Consider the following 18,547-nt stretch of genomic DNA (forward strand, 5'->3'; position numbering starts at 1 on the left):
TGAATTTGAAAGCTCACACTGTTAATTGTGTTTAAACTTCATAAAAGTTTAGTTTTACTTCATAATTGAACTTCAGTTACCTCTTAATGAACTGTTTTTCTATTATTCTGTCATTCCCTCATTATATAATCTAACATCTTTTGCTGTATATTAATTGTAAGTCAGGGATGGTGTACCGCTCCTGTAGTCTCCACCCCTCTCCCCTCTCTAATGAAAATTTAATGAGTTTCAGTGAAATGAAGTCTCATTACAGAGTGCCGTGTGATACCATCGTAGCTATTAAAGCAGCCACTGTAATCATTCATCAACTCCGACAAAGTCATCATTACTAATTTACACTCTATTCATATCTGTGTCCTTTATCTTCTGCACTCATCTACATCTTCCTCCGTATGGATCGCAATCACTCTTTCTCTGCTTCCATTATTGATGCACTTCCTCTTTCTCTTTTTCCTTTCACCACTCACACCAGGCTGCTTCTTCCTGTCATCTTTCTTCCTCTTTTGGTTTATATTGCTATTAACTTCCTCTGTGTGTGTGTGTGTGTGTGTGTGTGTGTGTGTGTGCGTGCGTGTGTGTGTGTGTGTAGAACTATAAGGAGCTGGAACTGCTAAGGTTGGTTTATTATGGTGGGGTGCAGCACGACATCAGGAAGGAAGTTTGGCCTTTCCTGCTGGGACACTACAAGTTCGGCATGGGCAAAAAGGACATGAGTCAGGTACAGCACACACACACACACACACACACACACACATATTACTTGTCTTAAGTTTTCACTTAAATTTAAAATTAACAATGTGTGATTGTCTTTTCTGTTTCTTGTGAAGATTGATGCGAAGATCAGTGAGCGCTACCAGCAGGTGATGCGGGAGTGGAAGGCCTGCGAGGTGATCGTCAGGCAGAGGGAGAAGGAGATGCAGTCGGCCATCTTTGCCAAGCTCTCATCAGGCAGCAGCATCGACAGCCACGTGCTGCGACTCGTTCACAGAGACTCCACACTCAGCAACGAGGTGAAGAAACCCGTATGACATCCATCCAACAAGCATCTGACTCCTTATTAGACTTAATAATATAGAGAGTTATGCTATATTGAACTGAGCCTGACTAAAGCTCAGACCTAACCCAAATGTTCTAAATAGCATCGTTCAGACATTATCACACATGCTATTATTTGTTTCATGTTCATTGTATCTAAGCTTTATATAGAACACACTGTGCCTTACAGTTCACATTCAGCAATGGTAACATGGCCGATAACCGATCAATAACTCGTTCTCCTTCAGGACAACTTCACAATCTTACACCCGTCATCAATTTTATACATTAAAATCTGTTCTACTCAGCCTGTGAATTAATTAAGCAATATTATCAAACTGAATAAATTCTGCATTTATAAACACTTGTTACAACTAAGACACCTGCTGAATGTGTTTACCACAGACAGATTCAGCTCCTGCATCTGTAAACTTCACATGTATTATTATGCTAGTAGCTCCATGCAGCCTGCTCACCGGCACAGCTGCTGGATGCTGAACGCTCTAAATGTCTTGTTGACCAACAGATTGCTTGGTTGGAACTAGTTGATAAGATGTTATATAATGTTTCCTGTGGCCCTGCAGGAGCTTTGTTAAACACACAGTACATGTGACATTTCTGCCAGTCTCTCAAAACGAGACCAGAAAATTGTAGTTTGATGATGTGGTGAAGTAGTGTAGGAGTTGCTGATGAAAATCTCTCTGTGAGTGAGCAACACAAGCAATGCTAAACAGAGTGGCTAACTGACTAGTTTGCTTTGTTTTCTCACTCACTGTGATGTATCATCTGGTGTTTCCCGTGTTTCCCCAGAAGTTATAGCAACTAGAGAGGGTAAAAACAGGGCAGGGTTCAAGTTGCCTTCCATGAAAGCTGTTAAATCACAGATCTGTGGGGGTCACTAATGCATTACCAAAAAACATTAATTTAATCAGAAATAATGATTTATTTTTTACATTAATAATAAGAATAGGTCAAAAGAAAAAAAATTCCAGAGGAACTACGCACCATATTCTTTTGTGAATGACCATGTAAATCTCTCTCCCTGAGGTGTGCACTGTCATACCTTTTCATAATTAAGATTAAACTGATTGTTGTTGTGATCTACTTGATATAATTGTTGCTAAGACGCATTTAATGCAAGGTGTGAATTGACACGTTCAGCTATTACTTACTTACCTATTTCAGTCCATTAGTTAAGGTTAGGGTTAATCATTTTAAAGATCGTCACAAAGCTCAGATCATAACTTGAATCTGGGTAAAGGGGATATGATGCCATTGACAGGCTAGACGTATCTCTAGTGCAGGCAGAGCACTGTGGGAAGAGGTCTGGCTATACAAAACTATGGTTAATTTAAGTCAGGGGTCTCAAACTCTTTACTCTTCATCACTTGGCCACCACTCCCACCATCATTTTGCTTTTTAATAAATCAATAGTCATCAACGGACGCTACGACCGGAGGTGTCTACTCCGTGCTGCAGTGGGTCCAGCAACAACGCAGCAGCGCAACACGTCACATTTAACCTTAGTGTGGAGAGAGCTGACTGACAAGGCAATGGCAAAGGATTTGTTGTCAAAGAGTAAAGCAACGCACCTGTTTGGCAATATGTCAGATTTAAACTCGTAACAGATAACCTGATCACATTAATGAGGGTAAAAGAGTTGTTACCTCTCTGAGAAGTTGGAGGTGTGCATCCCGTCACCTGCAGCTCTTCATCAAACAGCTCCTTCTTGGTCAGTACTCCCACAGATTGGATAAAACTACTCCCTGACATATGCTCTCTATAAATGCCGAAAAATGACTACTGTTTTGCTCTGTAGACACATTTTTGATGAACAACAGCAGTGCCAACTGACGACATTGCATTTCCTGAGACTATTCTACTTGTAATAAAAATCTACTCGCCTTTTTTAATAGAATTGTGTTTTTATTTCAACTGCATATGAAGGAGTTGTTTAAATTAGTGTCACACAACTAAGAAAAATAATTAAATAAAAAATAATTTTGCAGGCTGGATTATGTTATATTTTTGACATGAATTAGCATCAGCAACCAGATTCAACCAATATAAAATAATAATAATCATATGGTCCTGACAGGTACAGTATATAAACACACGTTCAGTAAAGGAGGTAGGGTGAGCTTTTGCAATTTTTAACAGAAATGCTAAATGAGAAATCAAAATTCCTGATTTCCTTGGTGAAATCATAAGCCATCTGATTTATGGTCCCACCCTGCGTCACCGCCAGCACTGTCCTCCTCTATCACTTCTAAAGTTCCATCCTTCTTCAGGTGTTTATGTCTGTGGATGAGCCGGACGCTGGGAGCCAGGAGACCCCCAGTGGAGAGGACAGTACCCCCACCATGACCACCCTGGTTCCCCCTGCAGCCCTCCCCCCAGAGGAGCGCCCTCTGGTGGAGTTTGACTCCCCCGACTCGGGTCTCCCCTCCTCCAGAAACTACTCAGTGACCTCTGCTCATTCCCAGATCCTGTCAAGCATAGACGATGGTCAGAGTACGGAGGAGGAAGGGGGGGTAGGGGAGGAGGGCAGCACTCCGGGTGTGCTCGGGGGGCGACAGGACTCTCTGACTGAAGACAGGCTTTGCAGTCAGCTGGACAAACTGGTGACCAATGGAGCGGTTGCAGAGGGAATATCACCTTCACTCTCCTCATATACGGTATGTACAGTATGACAATATGTTCGTTTATTGAATCTGACTGAGTGCGTCTACAACAAGTGGGGAAGACATATGGTATCTTGCAATGAGCCAAAGTAGCAGATGGACAGGCTCAGGTTGTTCATAGTAAAACACATAAAAAGCCCAAAGTGAGACTAAAAGCTATGATTTACACTTTGTCGCTCACTAATGTTGACAGCAATGTTCTTTCTGTGCAGATCGAGCTGTTGGACACAGTCGCCCTCAACTTGCACAGGATAGACAAAGATGTGCAGCGCTGCGACCGTAATTATTATTACTTCACCACGGCCAACCTGGAGAAGCTACGCAACATCATGTGCAGGTATGTGGAGAATATGATTTGTAAGGCGTCCTGTTTCTGTAGCACCACAGTGCTTCATTTATAACTGTACTAGTGCAGTGCACGTTAAATGTGCCTGTTGGATTGCTTGAAATGTGGTATTGATTATTGAGATTCTGGGCTTTATAGTGACACAAGTCTAAAGCTCGCAGAGTTGTAAATAGTGCAACATTGAACTAATAATACATATAAACCTGCAGTTTGTATTTGTCAAGGAACATCAACCTTTTCATCACAGTATTGGATTATATCACACTTTAATACTCTGAACCAGACAACAGTATGAAAACTTCACAGTGCTCTACAGAAAAACAACTTTTCAGAAAAGGCACATATATTTGTAGGATTTATTGAAGTTTTAATATAACAATCAATAATAATATATTTAATAATAATGCAAATTACATTATGATTTTTTTTTTCTTTTTCTGATTTATCGTGGATAGGGAAACCGGAGCACCCGGGGTAAACCTATTCATACATGATGAGAACATGCAAGTCCTGACAGACAGAAGCGAGCTGGCCTCTGTCTGTCAGGACTACTAACCCACTGCGCTGCCTTCAGGCCTGATGTTCCAGCCTGGTGGCTGATTTTAGAAATAGAAAATAGAGCTGAGAATTTAATCTAAGCGCTTTTTTGTGTTGAGAACTGTCAAGTACCGAAAGTTGGCATCAAATATCTGGTTAGATTCATACGTTTTCTTTTAATTCTTTGATCAGACATTGCCGGATTTAATTCAAAGTTTTGCCAATTTCTGATTGTGTTCTTGTACAGCTGCTTGTGTTTTATATATAATACTGACCATTTAAGTTCTTTTGCTTCTTTTGTTAAATGGTAAAAAGGGTTTTGTTGAAGATCATAATTAAAGTTCTCAGTCAAAAGTGTTTCAAAGTGTTTTCAAAGTTCTCAAAGTAAACAATTGAATAAAGTATTGCTTTGGTGTCACTACTGAAACTCAGCCACTGAACACGCACAGGTGTTGCAAAATGTTAAATTATATCCAGGCTGACTAGACACCAAGAACCTGATAACTGACACTGAGCTAAAGGAATAATTAACTTCCTGTTCTCTGAGCTGTGGTTGATGAGATACTTATTTATGCTCTGGTCACAGCACATTCATGCTAAGATGTTAAAGGTTTGATATGTAAAATATGGAAAGAATTCCATTGTAAACCTTAAACACTTCTTTGGGTCCTCTGCAACAAACCTGCCAAGTTTGAAGTAGATCTGATGAATGGTTCTCGAGGTGTGTGAACCGCAAACAGACAAACAGAGATTCCTTGTTTTATAGTAAGATGTCACCTGTAGCTACAAACCAACCAATTATTTTTGGCCAGCTGTGCTGTTCCCCTCAACTCTGTGGTGCTCTGGGGCGTTTTCAGCTATTGGGTTTATTTTTACAGCCCACAACTTGTTTTGATTCACTCTCACCACTCTCATCATTGTCAGTTTCAGTAGGTGGCTCTGATAAAACCACAGTTCACTACCTGCTCAGCACCAAACAGCAGGCAGAGAGAGTTAGCACATGGACGTTCAGCAGAGTCAGATGTTTGTCCCATCAGTTGAATCAAGCTGAAAGAGAGTAAATATTGGTCCTACATTCACCAGATGGCAAGTTTATATCTGAAATAAAAATCATCAAAGTAACTAATGACTATATCCGTCAGAAAGATAAAGTAGAGTCAAATGTTTAGTATTTTTTAATAAAGTTTAGTGGAGTAAAAGTACTAAGTAGAAAAAGGTCCCATAGTTTAAAATTTGCCCTCCACTATGGCACTTGAGCAAACATACCCACAAGCAGCCCACCCACAGAGTGACATGAACATTAAATCTCTCAGTTTGATTTGTTTGCTCTGGTTTGTCTCCTTCTTGTCCGCAGCTATGTGTGGGAGCATTTGGAGATGGGCTACGTTCAGGGCATGTGTGACCTGCTCGCTCCGCTCATGGTCATACTGGATGATGGTGAGAAGAAAGAATCATCACACAACTCTTATCTCCTGACTTTAATTATTGTAAATGGCACAGACTAAAAATAGCTCTAGTAGTCATTACAGAATTGAAGCTAATATGCCTCATTTAATAAAAGAAATAATCAACTTCACACTTGCATTACAAATGTAATAGCAGCCATGTGCGCTTTTATGCACAACTGTGAAGCTTAGTTATACAAAAATCAAACATCACACACAGGGAGGACTGTTTGATGTGTATATAGGTCAGGTAACTTAAAGTGAACAGTCTGGGAGGTAGATTTCATAGTCATAGTCCACAAAACATTTCTGGAGCTCCACAGTGAAACAGCATTGCAGCATTCTGCCAAACTAAAAATACTAAAATAAACAAAAACAAACATAAACTAGCTCCATATAGCTCATCTGCTGTAATACAAGTTTCTGGAGATCCCAAATAGATGTTAAATCTTCACTGTAGCTGCGAAGCTAAAAGTGTTAGCTTGCACCTCGTCTGAAGCAGGTTGACAAGCTTGACTGCACATTGAGGGGGTAATCAACATCTTTTCAAATCAATTTTGGATCTCGTGATTTAGCTGTATGGAGCCATTTGATGTTTTTTTGTTGTTTTCTACATTTCAAAACAAGTCCCCAGCGACTTCAGAAAGTGCTGCAACACTGTTTTGCTGTGAAGTTCCAGAAATGTTTTGTGGACTACGAAACGTCACCTGACTTTCCATCAGCATGGGGGGAGGAGATGATGACTGGATTTTTATTTTTGGCTTATTATATCCTTTAAACTGTCTGCTTAAAAAGTCATCAATAACCCTACATATACAGTGGCTGGCACAGCAGTAAAATACTTTTTTTTTACATTTATCATTTCATGTTTGAAATTAAATTGGGAAATAGTGTTTGTTGCTGAAAATAATTATTTCAGTGTGTTAATGTCGTGGGTGGTTGTGTGACAGACAAAGCAACAGTTTAAGTGCTGTCCTGGCAACATGAACCCATGTTCTTCCTGTTCGTCTGTGTGTGTGTGTGTGTGTGTGTGTGTGTGTGTGTGTGTGTGTGTGTGTGTGTGTGTGTGTGTGTGTGTGTGTGTGTGTGTGTGAGACAGAGTGCCTGGCGTACAGCTGTTTCACTCAGCTAATGAAGAGGATGAGTCAGAACTTCCCTAATGGTGGAGCCATGGACACACACTTTGCCAACATGAGGTCACTGATCCAGGTGATGGATAACTCTTACTGTGTATGCATGTGTGAAAGAGACAATGTGTGTCACTTCTATTAAAACCCACTGACATTGTCCATTCTCTCACTTTGATGTCAGATCCTGGACTCAGAGCTGTTTGAACTGATGCAGCAGAATGGAGATTACACTCACTTCTATTTCTGTTACCGCTGGTTCCTGCTGGACTTCAAGAGAGGTGAACATGTCCTTCAATCTCACTTACCTCTGATTTTAGTCATTTTGACTACTGTGGGGCCAAAAGACTGCTGATCACACTCACACAGTTTGCAGAGTTTGAGCTACACCACACACTGCTCGTGGTTAGTTAAGACATCAGCATGGGGGGATCTCACAACTGAGGGGAGTTATAAAAATGTGTGTGTGTGTGTGTGTGTGTGTGTGTGTGTGTGTGTGTGTGTGTGTGTGTGTGTGTGTGTGTGTGTGTGTGTGTGTGTGTGTGTAGAGCTTCTGTACGAGGATGTGTTTGCAGTGTGGGAGGTGATCTGGGTGGCTCCCAGGATTTCCTCACAGCACTTTGTCCTGTTCCTGGCCTTGGCTCTGGTCACAGTTTACAGAGAGATCATCATCGACAACAACATGGACTTCACTGACATTATCAAGTTCTTCAATGGTAAGAGGCGTTCACATTCAGTATAGTGTGTATGTACATTTAGTGTTTCTTAGTTTGTTGTGACCAGTTATATTTTGTAGTGAAATGTGTTTAGTGACCCCCTGGCAGGGAGTATCACAGCTGAGGAGCCTGAACAGCAAAGGCCAGGTCAGGTTTAAGAACTCAGATCAATTCTCACAAGTAACCAGTGAAGGATGGCAAGAACTGGTGTGATGTGGTCACTTCTCTCAGTTGGACAAAGCGGGACTATGTCACTGTAGCCACCTGAGCATCATAACACAAGTCTGAGTCCAAAGTTAAAGAACTCTTTGTTAACATTATTATATTAGACACCCAGAATTGATTAGAGCTCATTAACGTTGCTAGTGCTGAGGTGTCAGACCGTCCATCGTAATTACATCTGATTTGGAGATCTTCTGCAGGAACTTTTTGGACCTCCATCTCTTACTGTCAGTGAGGCAGGACATAATACCATGATGCCAGGCTTTAAAGAAATGTACAGCTGTGTGTCGCTCACCTAGTACTGAAAATCACTATTATGCCTATGCATAACTTGCCCCAGGGGTAGCATGTATAGTATAAGAAAATAAAAGGGGACCCCAGACAGACCACTGGGGGACCCCAGAAAGGAGAGGAGCATGAGGAAATATGGGGCCCTATTATTATTATTATTATTATTATTATTATTATTATTATTATTATTATTATTATTATATTATATAACCATCAATGGTGCATTGTCTAAAGTCCATGGCACAGCTGCATTTAGGGCGTGTCCAACTCCATTTTGCCAGTTAAACAGTGCATAATCTGGTTGTATTTAGTCTCTTCTTTAGTCATGGGTGTGTTTTGGATCCAACAAAAAATAATTGGAAATGAATGAATGAGGAACATATTAATGACATTACCTGCAGTGATCCCCTCGCAGCAGAAACGGTATGTGCATCTCTGAGGGCTGCTCCAGCTATGAATATCAGTATGGATTTGCAGTGCCCTCTTGGTTTAACTAGTACAACGGCAAGCAAGGTCATGCACTAACACAGTGCTGTGAAAGAGAGATAACTGTGGTAAGATGTGCTCCTTCGTAGTTAGAAGTAGTCGCTTCAATTTATCATTTGGGATTGTTCGCAATAAGTACATATTCTGTCATCCCCGAGGGGGAGAATGGCCCAGTGCCATTCATACATTTATATTTGAGCTAACAGCTGACTGAGCAAACCTCTTACAGTTGAGCTAAACACACAGCAGGACTGAGAGTTTCTGTTCAGAAGAACATGAAGTGTTAAACTGTGAACTGCAGTTCAATGTGACAGCTAAAGTACTTCAGTACATTCAGTTACTGTAAACTTGTGCTGTGTTCAGTTTGGAGGTAAAAGTACTTTGAGTTTGGAGTTACAGACTGTAGTGCTTAATGCAACATTAATAGGGAGTTTTGGGTTAAGTTTGGCTATCAATAATATTTAATGATTATCAGGGATAATTATTAATTATGATTAATGATAAGATCCAATTTTCATTAAATCACCTCGGGTGAAGAAGGGAAAAAATAGCCAATTCACCGAATCAGTCTCATAAAAAGGTACTAAACTCTTTGTTACTCTGATTAATAATTAACTTAATAACTACAACTAAATTTACCATAACAGCTATAATGGATGACGGATCCTGGAGTCCTTGACAGAGTCGAGGTTGACAACATTCACTCTTGTACAACATTACATAGACAGCATGAAGGTTCAAAACCTTTTATTTAACACAAAGATGAAAACACACACTCTAACTAACATGTACTATATACAGGTGTGTGTGTGTGTGTGTGTGTGTGTGTGTGTGTGTGTGTGTGTGTGTGTGTGTGTGTGTGTGTGTGTGTGTGTGTGTGTGTGTGTGTGTGTGTGTGTGTGTCTGGAAGAACAAAAGCAAAATTGTGGCGACGGTTCAAAGTACCACGCCGCAAGATGGCTGATCGAAGCGTTGGACTCAGGTCCAAGATGGTGGATAACAACTTGTTTCATTAATAGGAGAGAACAAAGAAACAATGGTGGTGCTCACTGATATCACATATGGGTGTGATATGCTCCAGGCTGAAGGAGTGTGTGTGTGTGACATGAGGCCACGTTAGAGAAGGTGGTTAGCTGCATGCAAAGACACTGAGTCTGTGTGAAGCATCATTCAACATCAAATCAGCCGTGTAGCAAACCAAACATGTGATGTGTAAAATGTACTTTACATGTATATTTCTGTAGCTGCTTCTCTGACAATGTGTCTGATCCACAGAGATGGCTGAGCGTCATGATGTCCAACATATCTTGAAGATAGCTCGTGAGCTGGTGCACAAAGTCCAGTCTCTGATGGACAACAAGTGACTGTAGAGGAGGAGGAGGAGGAGGAGGAGGAGGAGGAGGAGGAGGAGAAGGAGAAGGAGAAGGAGGAGAAAGAGGAGGAGAGCCCAACCCTACAGGACACTCAGCTCTTCCTCATCCCTCAGAGACAGCGTGTTTCCAGGCCTCCACCTATCCAGAGCAGGTCCGGGGTGTCCAGGTCTCCTCCCTGCCCAGATGAAGGCCCTGGGAGTGGTGCAGGAGTACTGCTGAGGCGGCCTGGCTCTGGAGCTCAGCCTCAATCTGTTTACATTTACCTTCACATGGAATGCCCATGGTGTCTGTTCAGACATGTGGATTTGTCTGCATGCTTGTGAGTTTGATCACACTGTGAACGCATTCTTGAGTCTCCCCAGTCGTACAGAGCTTGTGTGCGTGCATGAAACCAGTCACAAACACATACATACACACACACACACACACACTCAGAAACAACATTAGCTCTATCAATACTCTAGAGTGTCATCCTTGTCCTGACTCTGGGCAGAACATAATGGATGCCTGTCAGGAAGGCTGAAGCATTGTCAGTGTGTGACAGATGTGTTCCTCCATGCAGTGTCAGCGGAGGACACCAGAGTGTGGGAGTGCAGGATTTACATACAACACTGTCAGAGGAGCAGAAGACTTAGCCACGAAGAAGTTTTCATTAGTGACCAAATGGACTGTGCCAACTACCTTTTCATGAGTGTTTTCTACAACAAGCATGTGTGTTTATACCCCCTCCCCCTTTTTCTTTTTGTCCAAGAGTATATTGTCACACAAATGTTGCCTTTATCAGTAACAGCCCAAGGTACTTAGTTGCACTTTTTGTGATGGTTTCCTTCATGGTGCCCGTGAAGGCCTCACCAGAGTCGGTGGGGGCCGGAGGCGCCACAAGAGGCCACTGTTGAGAAACTGAAGAAGAGAGAGTGAATTGCAGCCAACTTTCCTGAGGATGTTAGTCAGTGTTAAAGCATGTTTAAACCTTGTTCCAAGTCAGAGGAAACATAACGGCAGAGCACAACAGTAATGACAAAAGCACACAGGCCATCCTCATTCCTGTAATGTAAAACTTCTATCTCTATTTTGTAATGCCATGATTTCGGTACAGGATCAGAGCGACCACAGGGGGCGTGTATTCCTGCGAAGTGGAGGCGTTTAATGAGTGAATGAGGGAATAACAAACGTTTTACGCATATAAGGTTTTTAAGACTGTAAATATCTTAAAATCTAACACTTTTTATGCAAAAATCGTTCTTAAATCGTTCTTAAATTTAAGGGATGTATTATCAAACAACATTTAAATTTCACAACTTTTAAACATAAAAAAGTTACATTAACAAATACTAACTCACATTTTATGATTTCCCCCCTACTGTTATTATTGAAGAGTTTATTTTGTAGCTACTCAAAAATGTTTGGACTCTTGACCTCAGTATTTCTAAAAGCCTGGCTGCTGCCAGCTTCTGCGAGGTTGGCTAAACTTTCAAGGACATTGAGCTGAAAAATCACAGTGACTGAGAGCACATTGAAAGGATAAATGAATGGGTGTTATAGATATGAGGCTGGTTAGAAGAAGCAGATGTGACATGCTGAGAGAAAAACGATGTAAGACGTGAAACATGATCGAGAAAAATCTTTGATGTTGGAAAGAAAGTAACAGATTGATTCGATTTGCCATTGTCTAAAGGTGGATATTCCTTTTAAGAATAAAGGCTGGTATTATTCTATATGTTTGTTAGTTATGTCAACAAATCCCATGAAAATACCAAAACCAACCATCCAACAATCTCAAGCCTACCGGGATCTACTGAGAGACTGGATCTCAAATACAGAGTTTCATTTTTTTAAAGAGGCTCAGTAATTTACAAAAGCAGCCGGTCGTTTTTAACAAACACAACATGAACAACAGTAATTAATGCATTTGTACGGGACTATTTTCAGAGGTGGATTAATACACATTTGGTGCTATACTTCATATTTGCAGCAGGAGGACTAGTGTTGAAGGTTTTCCCCTGAATTAAAAAAAAAACCTTCAAGGGGGTATATCACCCTGTCTGCACATTTCTTGTTATAAAATGACAATTATTATAATGTTCTGATATTATTCCTTTGTTAGATAATGCGGTAATGGTCAAGCTGATCTACTTCTAGATTATTGGTATCAGTGGTTTTTGTTTCAATTTGTTGAAAAAAAAAAAAGAATTTAAAAATGCACTACTTTGGCTCACCACTCTGTGGTCTCACCCAATGTGCTGCCCACAACACTATCTTATTGGTTACACGTCGCACACCTAATAACCTATCAACACTGAATAATCTGAGTTTGCAAGGTAACTACTGATTAAAGTTCAAATAAATGTAGTGGAGTGGAAAATAAAGTAGTCACATAAAGTACCTCAAAATTGTACTTAAGTGATCTAATTGAGTAAATTGTACTTAGTTACATTCTGTCACTGATTATTCTGATAATTGATGATTGTGACACTAAGATTTTTATTTAAACTACAGATGTTTTCGCAAACTACGGCTAATACTTGTAGCTTACATTCACTGTTGGTTTGGGTCTGCACATGTGATTGGTTGACAGTAAGAGAAATATAGAATAGTAGCACCTTTATCCTTGAAACGGGGACTCGAGTCAAACATGCTCACTGATCTGAAGGCATCATGAACACTGTTCATCTTCATTCTGCATTCAGCAGCACTGTCAGGAAAAGTGGCTGCAATTGTCCGTGTTGAACCTGATTCTCCTCCTGCCTGAAGTCCAGCCACAGAAAATGAAGATGTGCTCGGACTCGATTGGTCCAACTAACAGATGTGCTTCCAGGTTTTACAAAATAAAATACCTGAGAAGAAGCTGCTTTTAATGCCAAACTCTCTCTAGTGTTCAAATGAGTCAGTATTAGGTTTGGCTTAACAGTGACAGCATATTCATGTTTGTATCTAAAGGGAAATTTTTGATACTGTTTGGAATCCCCCTCATCAGTGTGACCCTTTATCTCCACCCTCTTCGCCTCCTTAAACGTCCGACACGGCTGCATATGATTGGTCATCCAGCACGGACCTGCACCTGTGATTCAAGTGCCAAGAGTCTTCCCCAATCCTGAAGTGTACTGTAGTCATCCGGCTCTCTGATTCGCTAGTTTGATCCCAGGAACGGGCAGTGGTGTGGATGTACCTCGCTACGGCCTCTCCCCCTCCCCTACCCTGCTGCCATGGTGATGGAGGAGGGTCGGCGGGGGTCTCCAGAGCCCAGGCAGAGCTTTTTCTTCCAATCAGGACATTATGTACCAAAGCCTTGAAACAGCCCCCTCTGTGGCATGACGACAATGTGCAATTTCATACTGCATCTTGAAGACTGACTGTTTACTTTGTGTGTAAAATATTTTTGAAAATGGTGATCTTGGATTCTTTGACTACTGTGCAATTTCTGTCGTTTGAGAAATCCATCAAAGTCTATATTGCTGTAAATACAAACGGAAAGCCCAATATTTCTATGAAGACAGTCCGAACATATATAACTTATTTTGAGATCTATTTTTTATGTTGGTTTTAGCAGCACTAGTCGGAGGTGTATACTGTGCAGAAATGCAGAATGTGTGCAGACTATGTTACACGTTGACTGTTAAGTGTTCTTTCTCAATGTTGTGCACTGACTTCAAGATTTCAAATTTCTATTTATTTAGAGAGCCAATGATTGCATTGCTGAATATGTATTGGTAAGGATGTATCATTTGCCTTGAATGTAATGTATTATTAAATAAGAGTTTGTTCATTAGCAGGCTGTTGTTTCCTTTATCTGTAGATGCTACAGAGAAGATGGTGTTCTGTTGAAGTCTCCAGCTACTTCAGTTGTTTAGGAGAATGCCGCAACACTGTTTCGCTGATGAATTCCAGAAATGTTTTGTGGACTACGAAACTTAACTTGACTTTCCATCAGCATGGAGGGAGGAGATGATGAATGGAATTTCATTTCTGGGTGAACTATGCCTTTAGGTCTATGGTCTTGTTTTTACAACCCTTAACTTTACTGTTGTTTTCAGCCACATGGCTGTCATCAGCATCAGTTCCAGCAGCAGGCAGCAGTCTAACCACCTGCCCAGCACCAAACAGCAGACAGGAGCTGGAGGCCAGAGAGACTGTTGGACACAAGCATGACTCAACTTTGCTATATAAACTTTGTAACAGTGACTGTAGTGTTGCACTGTCCCCAAGTGGACAAGCAAAATAAATGAATGCAGATTTACAATCAATATAGTCTAAATGGATGTGAGGTATGATATATATATATATGATATATGAGCAAAACACATTAAGAGAAAATCTAAATTGTCTCTATTATAAAATGTCCTCACACTCTATAGAACTGGTCAGTTTACTTCCCTGTCTGGAAATATGTCAAAAAGGCACAATAATGCTGGAATTCCAGCACCATGAAGTATGGAAGTATCTTCAAGTCATGAGCTTGGAGACTACAGATTGAAACAGTTTGGGTGTTTTCCGGCATGGAGGTTGTAATGAAATCATGGTATTGGTTGTATTGTGGAATATGTATGCGTTATGTGAAGAAGGATATCTCAGCCTCTACTTTGATTTCAACCATTCTTAAAAAAACTGGAATCTTGTGCGTGTCATTTCTGTAATAGTATACTAATTCAGACTGTGAATATTTGTATGTATCATACAAAGCATTTTCAGACTGGTTAGGTCTGAGGACGAGTGGACCTTTACATGCAATGTCCATGAACTAGTTTCAGGAGAGGACTGCAGGTTGAAGTTGGTCTTTTTATTTACCATCCTTGTTCAATCACTGGGATGTGGAAATTGAAGCAACACCAATCACAGAGATAATCGGTGTTTGAGCAGTGGCAGCACGCAGTGTGTGAGAATCTGGGATTTGTTTTGCACAAGATGTGACTGATCTGTGGGAGAATGGAAGATTTTGTTTCTGTGATAAAAGTTCATTTTTGCTACAGCTAAAGTTTCAGCTTGTTTTAATGACTGAAGACACTTAACAATTTAACACTGAAGAAGACAATATTTTTATCACAGTCATTCTCAGTATGCGCTAGTCCCTGAGCAGCAGTGTGCAGCCGTGGGACCAACTCCAGATTCTAAGTCAGTGCCTCGGTGCAGGAGAATAAACCTAAAACACATGTTTCTGATGGTGGGTGCCTCCATAGTGAGTAAACAGTGTCAAAACTGATAGTTGACCTATTGCTGTGACCCAGTAATGTTCACATGTTAGACACAGAGGGGATCTGACTGTAGAACATAGACACATCAGCTGACAACATCTTTTTTTAAATTTCATTGATCAGTTTCTCTTATCTTTGGTTATTTTGGGTTGAAAAGTGACATTAATGCTTCTATAAAAAGAAAAACAGTGACACCAGGTTTTTTAAAAAAGCATTGTTTATCACGGTTGATACTTCAAACTGATCAGTACCCATGACATTGCACAATACAAAGGCATGAAAAAAAAAATGTAACATTAAAATAGGTATTGCATCTTCCAAAAGCTAATTTTCCATTCATAAATACGTCTTGCGATTTCAGTTCACTGCAGTTTCTTACAACAGAATCACAGAGTTTTTTTTCTAAATAGCCAGAAATCATTTCTAAAAATCGATGAGCATGATGTGACACGAAAAGTAACAATCAGCAGACATTCTGTGAGTGTGAGAAGTATTAGTATTTTTGTTTTTGTACAGTACAACATCGAAGGCCAAAGAGATCTCCATAGACGAGGAGAGGTGGCAGCCCGCAGGAGGAGCGGCTGACTCTGGTCTGCTGGGGTCATGTGACCGTTGAAAGGTGCCCGGGCCCAACACAGCTGGTGAGATGGTGAGATGGTGTCCATGATTTTCTGTCCCACTGCACCCAGTCCTGTTCCAATCAGAGCACAGTTGGTCAATGTTCCCTCTGTGACTCTGAGGAAACATTTCATTCATCATTTCATTTTATGACCCTCCATGACTCAGTCACACATAGTTTCCTATGAGCTGAATGCTCCGAGTCGGTCATCCACAAACCAGTCCACACTCTGACATTTAAAGGAATAGTTCTACACTTTGGGGAACATCCTAATTCACCTTTTTGCTGACAGTCAGACGAGAAGATTTCCACCACTTTCATGTCTGTATGCTAAATATGAAGCTAGAGCTATAGTAGGGGTGGGGGGGTAATATGCCAGACTATTTCTTAAATAGGCTCCACTATAACTGCTGTCATCAGACACACCCATGAAGAGCAGTGTTGCTCAAAACGTCACTACTTTGGTGCATTAAAAAGCAGCTATAGGAGCCCTGCAGTGTGCCAACTGTTTCTGTGTTTAATGCAGTGCAGTGAATCTTTCCATCTAACTCTCGACAAGAAAGGAAAAGGCATATTTCCCAAGACACCCCGACCACAGTCAACTGGGTCTCTGTGTGTTTTTTGCTGCATTCTGAAATCCTTTCCTAATGAATAACAATTGATCATTCTAAAGTTTACTACATTTCTAAATTTAAATACTTTGATATTTCAACAGAAAATAGACAACTCATCAAATGTACTAGTGTGTAGTTTCTCCTATAGGACACTATACTCTCACACAAACTTTCATGTTTATACTTGAAGAACCTGATCACAGAAAAGATACAAGAAATGCCAAAGATAAGGTATGTTTGATGTTACGTACAAACAGTGTCTACGTTACAGTTTGTCCTGCAGAGAACTGTCAGATGTGCAGCTCAGTACACGACAGCCACAATTCTTTCATAACTATATTGAAAGCTTTACAAAAATGGTTGTGATAGTAAAATCTTCCCTAAAAGTCCAGAATTGTTCTGGCTCTAATCCCCCTGGTTTTTAAAAGTGGTTTAGTAAAACTAGATCTTCCCTACAGTAAAGCTACTTAAAGCCTTGGTGGAATGTTTCTTGTGGATGCTTCACCAGTGACCACGACAATACTGTAGTGATTCAGAATAAAGAATTTAACCATAGACAGACACACAAACATATTGCCATCTTATAGAAAAATCACATTTTATAACACCAATCCTTGTATAAAGTAGTTCAAATGTGCTTCAGCCTGACCAGCATTAACAATCTGTTAAGATGGCCGGTCATAGCCAGTCTGGTTCTGGGCTCTGTCTGGTCGTGCGGTGCATCTCTGATGATATTTACTGAGCTATTCATGTGTAAACAGCATTTTACCATTAACGCTGGGTGAGGTGGAGCTTATTCAAACTATGTTGTATACTGTTTCATTTATAATGCTATGTAAAATGTTAATGTGTCGTGTCCAGTTGTACCTGTGTTGTGCTGCTGGCACTCCCTCTGCTCCTAACTGGGGTTGGGTCTCTCTGCAGACTTCTGAATCTGTATGGAGGAACAAAAGGACAGAACACAGACAGCAGTTACAGGATCTTCTCTCAGGATGATGAGCAGCTCTGTGGCAAAATAAGGAAATACCACAAGATGGCCACAGTCAGCTGCCTCACTCACTCATAGATTTTCAGTGAACAAGGAGGATGATTGTGTTGATGAAAAGGCATTATTACCAAATCAAGACAGACACACTCTTCTTAAGTGTGTTTCTAAAACTAGATGTAGGTTTGTCTAACTACCAGAGGAGGGCAGAGGTGCTCTTCAGCCAACATCAGGCTTTTTAACCGAGACAGTAAGACAACACAAATAAACTAACAAACAAAAGAACCACTAAAGACCCAAAACATGAAGACGATCATGAAGCTGAGACCAGAAAGCAACAAAAGGCTATGTTATATGGCGAGAAACTCAAGTCAAAAACAAGAGATGAGTAACTGTGAGCAGATGGAAATCTATAAGGAGATCTTCCACTGAGCTAAAGATGGTTGAACTCAAATCAGAAACTAAAGAAGGCTGAATTTGGAAATCAAAAGAAAAAGCTCAACAACAGGCAGAAATGTTACTGTACCTGTGATTGTTCTTTTAGGAAATCTGGTAGCTGAAATTCACCTTTAAAGACCTGGAAAAACAAAGGAGCAGCTTTAGAGTCTGCATGGATTCATCAGCTGGTGAAGATTTACTGGATCATCACTTCACTTATTAAATCACTGTATCAATTATATTATGGCATCACTGTGCATGTATTTAAGCATGATTATCACTGCTTAAAATCCATGCTGCGCTGACACAGTCTGACTGATAAAATCCACCTCAGTGTGTGTGGCTGGGGGGGCTTTCTGTTGTGACATTGCATCATGCATCTTTCCAAAAGGTGGAGGCTATTGGACGAATGCCAGGAATTTCATGCTCTGCTCCTGGTGTCA

General features: G+C 40.6%; 2 protein-coding genes across 5 annotated transcripts in view; one reads left to right on the forward strand and one right to left on the reverse strand.

The window, feature by feature from the left end:
- Positions 1-14,028, forward strand: part of sgsm2 (small G protein signaling modulator 2) — a 109,605-nt gene extending 95,577 nt beyond the window's left edge. For all 3 annotated transcript variants that reach the window (XM_084351454.1, XM_084351455.1, XM_084351456.1), the window contains 9 exons: positions 590-718; positions 828-1,010; positions 3,327-3,713; positions 3,932-4,056; positions 5,957-6,039; positions 7,147-7,256; positions 7,359-7,455; positions 7,723-7,890; positions 10,165-14,028. In XM_084351454.1, the coding sequence (XP_084207580.1) occupies positions 590-718; positions 828-1,010; positions 3,327-3,713; positions 3,932-4,056; positions 5,957-6,039; positions 7,147-7,256; positions 7,359-7,455; positions 7,723-7,890; positions 10,165-10,253 (1,371 nt within the window). In that variant the 3' untranslated portion in view covers positions 10,254-14,028. The remainder of the gene's footprint in view (positions 1-589; positions 719-827; positions 1,011-3,326; positions 3,714-3,931; positions 4,057-5,956; positions 6,040-7,146; positions 7,257-7,358; positions 7,456-7,722; positions 7,891-10,164) is intronic.
- A 1,919-nt stretch (positions 14,029-15,947) lies between these two features.
- tpst1 (tyrosylprotein sulfotransferase 1) overlaps positions 15,948-18,547 on the reverse strand; it is a 45,050-nt gene continuing 42,450 nt past the window's right edge. Inside the window, exons 4-6 of one of the 2 annotated variants that reach the window (XM_084350120.1) lie at positions 18,193-18,243; positions 17,549-17,615; positions 15,948-16,139 (exon numbers count right to left, since the gene is read on the reverse strand). In XM_084350120.1, the coding sequence (XP_084206246.1) occupies positions 17,580-17,615; positions 18,193-18,243 (87 nt within the window). In that variant the 3' untranslated portion in view covers positions 15,948-16,139; positions 17,549-17,579. The remainder of the gene's footprint in view (positions 16,140-17,548; positions 17,616-18,192; positions 18,244-18,547) is intronic. The other variant, XM_084350121.1, reaches the window with a different exon arrangement.

Source organism: Pagrus pagrus (assembly GCF_965226575.1).
Source record: "Pagrus pagrus genome assembly, chromosome: 4".
In the NCBI taxonomy this organism is placed as follows: domain Eukaryota; kingdom Metazoa; phylum Chordata; class Actinopteri; order Spariformes; family Sparidae; genus Pagrus; species Pagrus pagrus.